Source organism: Mizuhopecten yessoensis, unplaced genomic scaffold (genome assembly GCF_002113885.1).
Source record: "Mizuhopecten yessoensis strain PY_sf001 unplaced genomic scaffold, ASM211388v2 scaffold5459, whole genome shotgun sequence".
In the NCBI taxonomy this organism is placed as follows: Eukaryota; Metazoa; Mollusca; class Bivalvia; order Pectinida; family Pectinidae; genus Mizuhopecten; species Mizuhopecten yessoensis.
The window spans coordinates 1,188,798-1,203,576 of NW_018406060.1; the positions used below are offsets into that span (position 1 = coordinate 1,188,798).

Below are 14,779 nucleotides of genomic sequence, written 5' to 3' on the forward strand. Positions count from 1 at the left end.
TCGAATAGACTGTGAGACTGATTAAATAGCTATCTGGTGTTACTCCTATCGTGGGATTCTTCCATGTGCAAGTCAAGTTAGATGTGCACACAAACGTACATGTATATAAATGGATTAAATGCATAGTTATATGTATGCATTTTTGTATTGAAAATTCTGTTTGAACAGAATAGGAATACATTTCAAAACCACATTTATGACAATTCGTAGTGACGAACATAGGAAAATTAACTTATTACACGGGAACAGTGTATCTTATATTATCCCCGATGGGCATATTGTAAACTAGACAATGTCTAAATATGTAACCCTGGTTAAATAAAAGATATTATTATTTATTATTATTATTATTATTATTATTATTATGCTGTTTTATAATCCCTCAAATTCTTCTTATCGACAACGGTGTATTGAAGGATCAACTTAACTATCATACTAACCGCAGAAAATTTACGACAGTTTTCAAGCATAATCTGTCAAAGTTTAATAATAAAAGAAGAAAAAAGAAAAACCCTATTTATAAGGATTGAACGACAAATCTGACATAGTTAAAATAATTATAAAGGAAAAGTTTGCAGCATAGCTTCATTATAAAACGATAAAAATCCACACTCCCAGAAGTCTGTTCCGACATTTTCTGCCAAATAGCACCGGTCATGATGTTCCTTGTCAATTCTAAGATTGGTCGTCCCCTGCGCACATTGAAATACTATAATTTGAATTATGTCATGATATCATGATTTTCAGCAGGGAAATTTGAAGATTCCCATCAGAAAAGCATGACTGAAATCAAAGTGAAATTGATGAATTTATGAATTTTACATATCTGAAATAGTGTATTTGAAATCTTTTGATTTCTCGGTCAACTTGAACACACAGTACGATAATAATGGTCAGAACACTACCAAACTATGTAAGATTTACCTACATTACGATAATAATGGTCAGAACACTATCAAACTGTGTAATATTTACCTGCAGTACGACAATAATGGTCATAACCCTACCAAACTATGTAACATTTACCTACAGTACGACAATAATGTTCAGAACACTACCAAACTATGTAACATTTACCTACGGTACGACAATAATGGTCAGAACACTACCAAACTGTGTAACATTTACCTGCAGTATGACAATAATGGTCATAACACTACCAAACTATGTAACATTTACCTACAGTACGTTAATAATGGTCAGAACACTACCAAACTTTGTAATATTTACCTGCAGTACGACAATAATGGTCATAACCCTACCAAACTATGTAACATTTACCTACAGTACGACAATAACGGTCACCTCACTACCAAACTATGTAACATTTACCTACAATACGACAATAATGGTCAGAACACTACCAAACTATGTAACATTTACCTACAGTACGACAATAACGGTCACCTCACTACCAAACTATGTAACATTTACCTACAGTACGTTAATAATGGGCAGAACACTACCAAACTGTGTAATATTTACCTGCAGTACGACAATAATGGTCATAACCCTACCAAACTATGTAACATTTACCTACAGTACGACAATAATGTTCAGAACACTACCAAACTATGTAACATTTACCTACAGTACGTTAATAATGGTCAGAACACTACCAAACTATGTAAGATTTACCTACATTACGATAATAATGGTCAGAACACTATCAAACGGTGTAATATTTACCTGCAGTACGACAATAATGGTCATAACCCTACCAAACTATGTAACATTTACCTACAGTACGACAATAATGGTCATAACACTACCAAACTGTGTAACATTTACCTATAGTACGACAATAATGGTCAGAACACTACCAAACTATGTAACATTTACCTACAGTACGACAATAATGGTTAGAACACTACCAAACTGTGTAACATTTACCTACAATACGACAATAATTGTCAGAACACTACCCAACTATGTTACATTTACCTACAGAACGGTAATAATGGTCAGAACACTACCAAACTATGTAACATTTACCTACAGTACGACAATAATGATCAGAACACTACCCAACTATGTAACATTTACCTACAGAACGGTAATAATGGTCAGAACACTAGCAAACTATGTAATATTTACCTACAATACGACAATAATGGTCAGAACACTATCCAACTATGTAACATTTACCTACAGTACGACAATAATGGTCAGAACACTATCCAACTATGTAACATTTACCTACAGAACGGGAATAATGGTCAGAACACTATCCAAATATGTAACATTTACCTAGAGTACGCCAATAATGGTCAGAACACTCCCCAACTATGTAACATTTCCCTAGAGTACGACAATAATGGTCACCTCACTACCAAACTATGTAACATTTACCTAGAGTACGAAAATAATGGTCAGAACACTACCAAACTGTGTAACATTTACCTACAGTACGGTAATAATGGTCAGAACACTACCAAACTATGTAACATTTATCTACAGTAGGACAATAATGGTCAGACAATACCAAACTATAAAGGAAAGCTTACTACAACCTTGACTTTTTGTAAATGCTTTTCGATATCTTATATATCTTTAATTTTTGTTGTTGTGGTGTTTGCTCTATTCTTGTTATGTGGTGCATCGTTATGGAATTTTCTCAGTTTTATTTGTTTTGATATTTGCTGGCTTTCTGTTGTTTCAGATTTTCTTTAATTTTGGCTGTTTTGGTAGCTTTCCGGTTCTTGTTGTTTTGATATTTTCTCGGTTCCTTTTGTGTGATTTATCTTCTTTTAAAATGAAGATCCTGTTATTGTTCCGATTTTGTCCGGATTTGTTGATAACATGATAATTTTGTTCTGTCATTTAACATCCGTACGACAATGCTTATTCTTTTAATGTTCTCTGTTGTTATCATTAGAGCATATTTGAAAGAGTGTCATGATTTGAAATTCGTGACGGACGATTCTTGCTAATGTAACACTCTCCCGAACCACGCATGTTTGCCTCCTATTGTGTCCTTTGATGTCTTGTTGGAATGTTTTCTTCTCCTTTTGTTCTCCCTTTGAACTGCTCTTGTTTTTATCATTTCATGTTTACGCTGTGGCATGGTTTGTCCCGTGCTATATGACGCTTTAACATATTATATTTTGCTGAACTGTCGCTATGGTATGCTTTATTCTCGTGCATTGACAATGTGATAGATTTTGTCCCTTCGAGTGGACGCTGCGTTAAATAGAGTTAGGTATATTTTATCCTTGTGTTTTGACGCTATAGTATATTTTGTCTGTGTGTTGATGCTGTGCTTAATACTGTCATTTTATATTGACGCCGTATTATCTTTTATCCTGTATTGATGCTTTGGTATATCGATTTGTAATTTTACTTCAAAATGCCAGGTTTGTTATGTTTGTAAAATAAAATTAACCAGAATATTTCAGTAGTTATCTATTTGTTTTCCTATAAATAGCTAAACTGTGTTATATAGAAGTAAACATGATATTGCTCAATACGTTTAGAAAACGGTATTGTTTTTGTTGATGCTTTACTAAGCGTCAACGTCTTGCGTCTGTAGTTCATTATACGCAGTATTGGGAAGCGTTCGTGATATACTTACTGTTATTCTCACATATAATTTGCAATGTTAGTGTAGTATTTGTATAAAGCCTGTTCACTGGCGAAGACGCTAATCCTACGATTTTGCCATTGCTTTCAATCTTGTTAAATGACATATGTAAATTTACAAACAAGCTTCGTCTGCCTTCGTCTGCCTTTTTAATTCTGACCCTGGTTTCCGTGACTGTGGTTGGTAAAGAAGCTATTGATATTAACTTAAAATGTTGTTTTCTAACACGTTTACATAAGGTACCGTCATTATAACATACATCTTGTCATATTAATTCCTTCATAATGCATACTACCCTCGAAATTACAGGGATCACATTCTCTTTCGTTCTCTGCACCGAAAGAATATATCATGACAAAATTAAAAGCTCTGTACGCGCTTCCTTGTGGATTATACAAGTAGACTTCTTAAATTCTTTGATATACATCGGAATAATTTAGCGGCTGAAAAGCGGTGAAATCTACTTGCCATGAACCCTGTTGTCGGTCTTCTGTATTCTTCAAACGACAGGTATTAGCCTAGCGGATGGCCAGTACAGCACACCTTCGATTTTGTCATGACATATTCAAGGGGAAGAGGAAACAAGTGAGCATAACTGAAAAGTCGAGATATATGTCTTACATTTCTCTATTCCGTCTTTGCATATTACAGAGTTATCTTCTCTTGGGAGCAGGTATTGATTGTTACGTCACTTGTTTGTGAGAGTAACGTCATCAATTTTTGAGAAAACGACTTAATTTTTTCACACAAACCAATGACGTAACAATCAATCCCTGTTCCCAAGAGAAGATAACTCTGCAATACGCAAAGACGGAATAATGATAACAGTTACTTGGTATTATTGACCTACGTGTAAATGCAACGGAAACGGCGCAGTTCGTGTGTCTCCGTTAAGAATGGAATTATAATAGACTTCTTTTGGAAACATTTGTAAAACGTGACCTAGGTTACATCGCTAGCATTACATTAAAGATTACAATCAGTACGGTTACATATACACTCTTATTGGATTGTATCATATTCGTTCCACCCTATGAAGCCGTATTTAATTATAAGATAAATTTGATCAGAAAACAAAAGAAACAAGAACATCACTTATATTGGTCACAGTGACCTACTTTATTGATATTGGTTCCTTTCACATATAAAGTTCATTCTTTCCTTCAAAAATAATTTCAAATACATATATTTCTATACACATTTACAAACAAGAACAAGATAATGTTTAATCACAGAATTGTACGTAAACCTCTGAAAACATCAACGAAACTTTAATGGAAAAGAGAAATTCAAACAACATTTCCTGAAATGAATAACTAGATGGATGTCCAGGCCATACCAGTTATCTCACACTGTCACCCACCATTTGGTTACGTTCGACAATGTATTCATTTGTCTAAACCGGAAATAACGACAACCATTGCAGTAATATGAATTAAAGAGACTTCTTCTTAATGATATTCATGTGTATACACAACAGCTTGAAAGCAAATACATCATAACGAAATAATATCGCTCTAACAATCACAGTAAAAGTGAGTATAAACAATTAATACAGAAGGGTAATTCATAGACATTTTTACGTCAATGACATTTCACTAAAAACTACACAAACTCCTATTCTAACTTGAACATTTTACATATATATATATAAATAAAGATGGAAAAAATATTTCAAATGAACCTCATAAATTGTTACACTTGCAATTTGAAATTTTAAAGATTATATTTGGAGTTTTTGGATATAACAAGCAAAATTTAGTGAATATCGATGGACGTAAATAGAATTACACTACAACGAGATGTGAATTTCCAAAATATATAAGCAGGAGAAAGGAAATAAACAAAAGTATTTGATTTGTTTTATCATATTTACTGCCAACACGTTCCCATGCACTGTCAACAATTATAGGTACTCAAAGCTAATCATCCACATTATAAATGCTATTATTAAACAGATATAGACATAAAATCATGTCTTATGATTTGCGAATATATTTGAACATGTCGTTGCTTGCAATTCTATTCTACACTTTAATGGTAGTTGTTGCCCTTTCTTGCCTTTCCCCTTGTCCAAGAAAGCAGAATGTATGGCAGTGACCAGCTCTTACGAATAAACACGTACACGATGACCACACATATAGGTCTAGTGGTCCTTCTCACGTACCTGCATGCTTGGAATGATAAACATATATACCCTATTACAGTGTGTAGCACCCGTGCGAAAGCAGGCTTGGATACAATGACACAAACGACGGTCCATGGCATACAGCAAAGCTATATATTACCACAGACAATACCATGGATGATAGTTATTTCGAACGGAGCAACAGCAGATGACGTTTTATATAGGAATGGCGTGAAGGATGATACGAGGTGTCTGTCTAATAACCCAAAGGCGTGTACCAAATTTAGCACAGCTATTCAAATTTCACCATTGGATTTTGGTATTTTCACCAGAGCATAATCAATCTCATCTAGAACCAATTCAGCAATTTGTATGTGAACTGTTAATATCAAAAATCAATTCAAACAACCAATACACTTCAGTGTGATGACGACATACTGGGATAACGGATAAACACTTCAAGGATTTGTCTTTATGAGAAAATATTGATTTTATTTAACTGTTTGACATCAAACTCACAGATATGCCTTAGCCTTAAAAGTCAGTCATCATTTTCTGAGATAATGCCACATAGCAATAGGTTTCCTTAGTGACGTCATCATTTGGTTCCAATGAGACAGCTCTGTACCGGAAGTGTTTGCTCCAACTATGATGTGACCGAGAGACGGTGTCCGGTTTTCCGGAATAGCCTCAGACACGGTAATCCTAAGCTGGACAGTCTGGAGAAACAACAAATATATAACATGTGTGCGAAATACTTTAATATAAAGGGAGATTATCTGGTCGACTACGGAGGTCGTGTACATGCTAGAACTGGCGAAAGCTTCTAATAAAAAAAGAATCAAGAAGAACCATTGCTGTATTAATTTGACACATATTTCATATATTGCATTATTTTTGGTTTGATTGATATTATTATCTTCATAATAATCATAAGCAAAAACATAACAAAAATGCATCAAATTCTATCCTGTTTATTTTTCTTAGTTCATTTTAAAACTATTGCTGACACAAATATGAATCAACTAATTACACGATTGTTTCTAAAGAACAATCTTTTACATTTTAGAACTATTTCAATCTACTATATTCAAGTATAAAACATGTTCTGTTTTAATTTCACGATCAACAGTGAGTACGGAATGGAGAAGCCGTGACATTATTGTGAAGATCAAACTGATATTATTTTTAAGTCCTTCAATTGAACTTATGGGTAAGGCCGTGAAAGGTACTGAGAATATATACTATCTGAAAGTAGTTATTACGTTCTTCAGTTGAACTTACTGGTAAGGCCGTGGAAGGTACTGAGAAGATCATAGCCTCGTTAAAGGTCGGGTGTCGCTCGCGTCTCTTCACTGAGGTCTTCTTCTTACTGACCTTCCTCCCGTTCTGGAGGAGGTACACCTTGACAAAGGTATCTGTGGAGCAGAGAACCATGTTTTAAAAATTCAGACGTAACTGTGAAACAGAGAACGATATCATAAACATTCTGATGTATTTGTGAAACAGAGAACGACATTATAAACATTCAGACGTATCTGTGAAACAGAGAACGACATTATAAAAATTCAGACGTATCTGTGAAACAGAGAACGACATTATAAAAATTCAGACGTATCTGTGAAACAGAGAACGATATTCTAAACATTCAGACGTATCTGTAAAACAGAGAACGACATTATAAACATTCAGCCGTATCTGTGAAACAGAGAACGATATTCTAAACATTCAGACGTATCTGTAAAACAGAGAACGACATTATAAACATTCTGAGGTATTTGTGAAACAGAGAACGACATTATAAAAAATCAGACGAATCTGTGAAACAGAGAACGATATTATAAACATTCAGACTTATCTGTGAAACACAGAACCATATTATTTACATTCAGACGTATTTATGAAACAGAGAACGAAATTATAAACATTCAGACGTATCTGTGAAACATAGAACGATATTATAAACATTCAGACGTATCTGGGAAACAGAGAACGGCATTATAAACATTCTGACGTATTTGTGAAACAGAGAACGACATTATAAAGAATCAGACGTATCTGTGAAACAGAGAACGACATTATAAACATTCAGACTTATCTGTGAAACACAGAACCATATAATTTACATTCAGACGTATCTATGAAACAGAGAACGAAATTATAAACATTCAGACGTATCTGTGAAACAGAGAACGTTATTATAAACATTCTGACGTATTTGTGAAACAGAGAACGACATTATAAACATTCAGACTTATCTGTGAAACAGAGAACGATATGATAAACTTTCTGACCTATCATTGTAACAAAAAAACACATATTATAAATTTTCTGACGTATCTGTGAAACACAGAACGATATTATAAACATTCAGACGTATCTTCGAAACAGAGAACCATATAATTTACATTCAGACGTATCTATGAAACACAGAACGATATTATAAACTTTCTGATGTATAATGATCAATAGAAATACGACAAAATGGAGCCAAACACAGTATTCATTTTGTCCGCTTATGTCTCATCAGTAATACTTAATTGTTGAAAGAATGAAAACTCCATGTCTTAAGTGTTCCAAAACATGTGTACGGTACAACGAAAAGGGCAAAGTGTCTCTAAGATACCTTATTATGTTACAGGTTTACATCTTGGCTTCAACAGATGATTTATACTTAAAGCGCAGTTTGTATGTAAACAATGCCTGAATAAATCCAGGCAGAGCTAACAACCTTGTCATGTTAAATAATGAAATACGAAGAACTGAATCACGTATATGTAAAACAAAGGATGTAACCAAATGGAATGAAATATATTAAAACAATAGTTTTTCACTAACACTGTTGCCAAATCATCATTGCATTACATTATTTCTGAAGCAAAACGTTATTAAACACTCACTTTCCTGCAGAGAAAACATAACTGAATTACGACTGTTGTTATGGAAATATGCAAAGAAGATAATCGCTTTACATGACTTAGAAACGTAACAATGTGAAAATCAATTTCTAAGACTCGTCATTTTAATTATTCACTTCTTGGTAATTATTTTTTTTCACTTTTCAAAATCCGTTTTGGCCTCCCATATTCATACCTGATATAACGTGCTAAAATCAGATTACGGTAGTTCAATTATAGGCATTTCCATTTGAGTAAAACAATGCCATACATAAGGGTCTACTGATTGACCTAAACGTACATCACTAAAATGGTGTTCTGTAATCTTCCTTAAAGTGCTACATGTACGTCATCAGAACTTTATTCCTGTTTATTTGCACAATTATGTTAAGGAGGCTCCGCCCCTTAGCAATTAATCAGCATAATTCATAATGGTTATGCAACTATGTTGAGGTTATGTTTATGAAAATTGAAGCATTTCGATATATTGGGTTTCATCCATATACCCTATTTCTTTCTTCTTTAATTATTTTACATTTTATCAATTGATAAAATGTTTCATTACTATAATTATCTCCTTTCACATACATGAAATCTGAAGGAATTCAATTAAATATTGACATCAAAATGGCACCATTGACTTAATTGCACATAAACACAGAAACAGAGGTGAACAAATACAAGTATAAAACTGTGTTTTTTTTCAAACATCATAGAGTCAGTACGCTTCAATATTCGATCTCATGAACTGGTGTAAGAACGTGATATGTACATCTGAGGCCGGTACACACAACACATATGTCCGCATTCCATACGCTTCATATATGAATTTCTTGAAATCATCTGGTATCACGGTACTTTTGCTCTCCTAGTGTCACTATCATCTACACTTTGGCATCGAAATTCTCGACACACAATACGGAAAGGACGACACGAAAATACGACAAGAAAAACAAGGATGGAAAGTCCTTACATAGTGTAAAAATCTTTATCTTTATGTAAAAGTCATCTTTATCTTGCAAAATGAAACATAAAACTAACTTATCTATATTGTAGAAGTAGACATGTTTACCATTAAACTAACTTCTAAAGATATGACCTTTGCGACAAAATGACACTTCGACTCACGCCATCAAAAAGAATGCAAAGCTTGAATAGAAAAAGAAGAGACCGTATACTTGTTTAACTATGAAAAACAATATTCTCTCTAGGAAAACATGATAACTTATATTTAATATAAAACATCATCATTGGTAAAGAAATAAATCCGAATGAGTCATACACAAAATATGATAAAATAAACCAATGAATAACTGCTGCCTCCTAAGATCATCCAGATGTGAATATGATACTCGTCGATCTATCTGATACGACACATGGAAACTAAGTAAACATAACTCGGTTATAAGTCCTGTAGCATACATTCCCACGATACAATGCCTTTTCTAACGTTTGCCCTCCAATGAATCCTGCAGAATCCTCGCTTTGTGTAAAATTAGCATGTTTATCATAGAACTTACATCTATTTACAATATATAGCAGTACTAGCAAGTCGCAATGATCGCTCTTCAATGGTGCTACCATGGATCAATGGCTGCTGACTCCGAGAACAACATTAAGATATAAGTGCTCCCTAAAAAGACATTGTCTCCCAAAGATAGCTCCATTGTGTATCGTTCTCGTGGTTACATTTCTCATTTACCGAAGTTTGTGCTAGCGCTGGGTCCCCTAGCGACAGCACTGCGACCCATCCCTTCCAGTCACACCGCTTATACATCTGACTTAGCTACCGTGTGACATACGCATAGTAATATATCTGTTCAAGTTTGGCTCTTTGCCATAAAAGAGTAACGACTTGCTCACATGTATGTTTTTGTCTATTTATCCTAACTTTCGGAAAATTTATCAACTTTAATGATAATAGCATAAAGAAAAGAAACGATTTTGCGAAATTAGTGTTTGATGATATTAACATGCTATGGAAATTCGACAGCCGGTTTGTCCGAACTGTCTACAATTAAAGAAAGCACCAATATACAATTTGTATATAATCGAAGTAGATGCACGTTTCCTGGACATTTGTTAGTATACATAACGTGTAGTGAGGTGACAAAGAAGGCGACGGCGCTCCTTAAAAAAGCTTGTTGCAGACGAATGTCATGAAGCAACATCTATTATGAAAACTTCCACCGTCAATTATTCCCTGAACGACAACTAGTGTCGTCTATTGCAAGAAATACGCAAAATTATTAAAAAGCGCTATAAAGAAACCACAAGAGAGTTAATAAACATGACAAATAATGGAAAGATCAATTTCCGTTGTCTTAAAATGTTTATTACATTGATAGGAAGGTCGATTTCACAGAAATAGTCTTGATGATATTTCAAATATCGAAAAAAAACCCCAATAAGTAATGACGAACACATTTCGGATTAAGACGTTTTGCAATGAACAAACATTAAAGACAAATACATACATGCACGCCTTATATAGTCAGTTCATATAATTTTGTTAAATTATAATCAAAGTAGAATATTATTGCACGTCGTAAGACAATATTTCAAATATAACTTCATTTTTATGCTTTTCTACATCAGTTTATCGCCAATGTGTTTCGACATACATCTATAGTTTACACGTTTTAATAACATATATATAATGTTTACACATTTTGAGTCACACTTGCCATTAACTCATTTGATACCTATCTAACGTTTACACATTTTGAGTCACACTTGCAATTTACTCATTTGATACCTACCTAACGTTTACACATTTTGAGTCACACTTGCTATTAACTTATTGGATACCTACCTAACGTTTACACATTTGAGTCACTTTTGCTTTTGACTCATTGGATACCTACCTTACGTTTACACATTTTGAGTCACACTTGCTATTAACTCATTGGATACCTACCTACCGTTTACACATTTGAGTCACACTTGCTTTTAACTCATTTGATACCTACCTAACGTTTACATATTTTGAGTCACACTTGCTATTAACTTATTGGATACCTAACTAACGTTTACACATTTGAGTCACACTTGCTATTAACTCATTGGATACCTACCTAACGTTTACACATTTTGAGTCACACTTGCTATTAACTCACTGAGTACCTTTTGTTAAGACATTTTGATACGCATCTAACTGTAACACATTTTATTGACAAATCCCTACCGTTCATTGTTGAACAAATATCTAACGTTTTGACACTTACCTAACATACCTTTCAAAACAAATTTACACACACTTACAGTTAACACATTTTGACAGGTATTTAACGTTTAAGATTTTAACATCCATATACATTTAACAAATTTTGACACACACTTGCCTTTATGTAACATTCACAAAACTTGATATATACCTTCAGTTTACACCTTTCTCAAATTTCGGGTATTATATTATTTCATTGCCTTGATTCCGTTGAGGACATACAACTGTGGTCATTTAGGGCCATGGCGATTTTGTTTTGGATTTTTTTTAAACAAACATGTGAGTAGCGAAGATTAAATCAGATTTAAAGGTTCATTTTAAAAGCATTCGCATTGTTTGTGCAGATAATGAAAATTGAAAGGGGTTTAAAATAATAGAAGAGATAACGAATAGATGATATGGACTATGTGATATATATATAGCGTCAAAAAGGGTAAGGTGGGTTAAAAGACATCAGAGTTAATACAATAGACCGATGTCTTTCAAATAGTTAAATAATGCCTCCGAATCCACGGAACTAAAAAGAGTTTTCATATCCGGGACTCGAAAGTAGTTATCACGAATGTGTTTATATTCGGAACATTCTATTAAAAAAAGTGTAAATGGAGTGTCAATGTACAATCTAGTACTAAAAGGTTTAAGCATGCATGCATTCCATGGCTTGATGCCGACACATATTTAAGACAATCAAGGTACTCCACAATAACGAGTGGTACAAACTGTGAAGTAGTTATGTAAACTGCAGACAGAGCGTTATTATCATTGTGATTGGGTTCCTGTCCTGTTGTTTATAATCAACACGGTTGGCCCATGAAAAGGATTTCAGAATTTAAACGAATACAGCTTTCCACCTTAGTAGCCGTCATGGAAATAGGCGGAAAACAAACGGAGGGCTGGTGTTTGGAGACACGATGCACGCAATGCAAGACAGAACGGAATCGCATATTTGACCCTGATTGTCAAGTTTTGAAAATTAGGTGCGTGCGTTGTTTATCACCAAGAGAGATGGTTCCATAGTGTTTAAATGGACCCAGTAATGGACTGGATCAGCTAATCTGTAGAGGACGAGTATAACCACAATGTCTTATCAGGAAAAACACAATGAAATATGCATTCCGTGTAGGCTTCCTTGGTGTGTGAGTGGGCCGCGCGCCAGTAACTATTGGCAGCCATGTCGGATCCGGTCGATATATGGCACCGATCACACCAGAGTAGCACCGAGTAGTCAAAGAGAGAAATAGCCAAGTAAACAAATAGTGTCAATTCTACAGGCACCATCGACCTCTCTAAATTTAATCGAATTTTTCAATTTTAAAGGTAGCATACTATCTATTCGTAATCAAAATCTCACTATTAAACCGGTAACATTAATTCTCAGAAAGGTAACGAAAATAATACATTATTGTCAATGCACAAGATCCACGAAAGACACTATGAGACTCTTAAATAGAAAAAGAAACATATAAATCCTGTACGAAATCGGACATTACAATAGGTTCAATGAAAACAGATTCAGAAATTACACGCCTTTTTGTGATTTCTGAGTTTATTCTTGTGATTGAAATGATAAAAAGAAGATACTATTTTATATCCAGGAGTGTAGGACAAGGAAATTTCATCCTCGGGAGCCTCAACTCAAATTTGTGCAAAAATCTCGGCAAGCCATAAATGGCATTCGTCATGATGTCTCCTTTCAAATCCTGCGATGAATGCAGATCATCAAAGATCCAAGACACAGAGGGCGTGTCAGGTGTCAGGTAAAGAAATACAAGATCCTGGAGCAGGTAAATAAATCTGACGGATACATCAATATTTTGAAAAGATTTCAGAGCAGAATAACGTATAAAGAAGCATCAGGTCACAAGTAGAGGTCTTGAAGCTGTTTCGATGGTGAGGTAATTTTGGTTTCCGTGTGATATAACACTGGAACAATATAGGTAAAACAGTACCAAAAGGTCAGCGTACAATTAACATTAAATTTCAAATTAGATACGAAAATAATATGATTGGTATTTAAGAGACATCAAATAATTAAAAAAACCCACATAATTAAAAAACCGTCTGGAGCTTGTATAACCTATATCACCTAAGGTTTCATAGTGTTTTATGGTATGTTTTGTTGTTATCATAGAGATTTCATACTTTGAAATGGTCGCCGAGAAATGTATCTGACGTGCCCAGGAGCTGTATGGTGGATAAATGTACTTGCCAGGACAACTTGGCCCACTCCGAGCCTCAATCGCATTACTCGTCAATCATGGTGTCTATACCTTTTCTAGATTAGGAATCCTGAGGCTTATATTCAATGTAGAATTATATCTCTTTAGGGAATAGCAATATAGTTATTAGACACACGCACGTTCCATATGATCGAGACATTATTCAGACACAGTGCATGCTGGGATAACGCTCATACAGCTTGCCTTTCACCAAATAGTCCGGGGTTCGACTCCCAAAGAGTGATTAATATAGGTTAAAAACAATCTTACTCCATAATTATTGCAAGATAAATCTAGTTAACATTGTACAATGGATATAATGAACCTCCCCTTTTGTGTCAACAGGACTTTAGACCGATTTTGATTTCTTCCTTTTTAGTCCCTAGTATTCTAGTGTCCATGATTACGTAAAAACAACAGAGTTTTTATCGTCAATCTCATTAAATGTTTCTACTCCCAGCTGAATCTTTGTCGTCATGAGATGTGTTTAAGTAGCCCTGGTTTTTCGTGAGAAACATTTAAGTCACCGTAAAAAGCGAATTCCAATATCCGTGATTTAGTACTCACCCCCTGAATCTTTGTTGTCGCACCATTTGAGGTTCCTGGCCTTGACCACGACTACGGTAAGACGTTGAGCAGTGGGGAGATAACTCAGGGAAAACATGATGTCACCAAACTCGGTAGGTTTCTATACAATACAAAAATAAAATAAAAATACCTGATTAT

General features: G+C 34.4%; 1 protein-coding gene across 1 annotated transcript in view; it reads right to left on the reverse strand.

Moving 5' to 3' along the window:
* Positions 1-4,680: 4,680 nt before the first annotated feature.
* Positions 4,681-14,779, reverse strand: part of LOC110450740 (synaptotagmin-12-like) — a 52,366-nt gene continuing 42,267 nt past the window's right edge. Inside the window, exons 7-9 of the mRNA XM_021498420.1 lie at positions 14,621-14,741; positions 6,996-7,129; positions 4,681-6,430 (exon numbers count right to left, since the gene is read on the reverse strand). Coding sequence (XP_021354095.1) covers positions 6,260-6,430; positions 6,996-7,129; positions 14,621-14,741 — 426 coding nt within the window. The 3' untranslated portion in view covers positions 4,681-6,259. The remainder of the gene's footprint in view (positions 6,431-6,995; positions 7,130-14,620; positions 14,742-14,779) is intronic.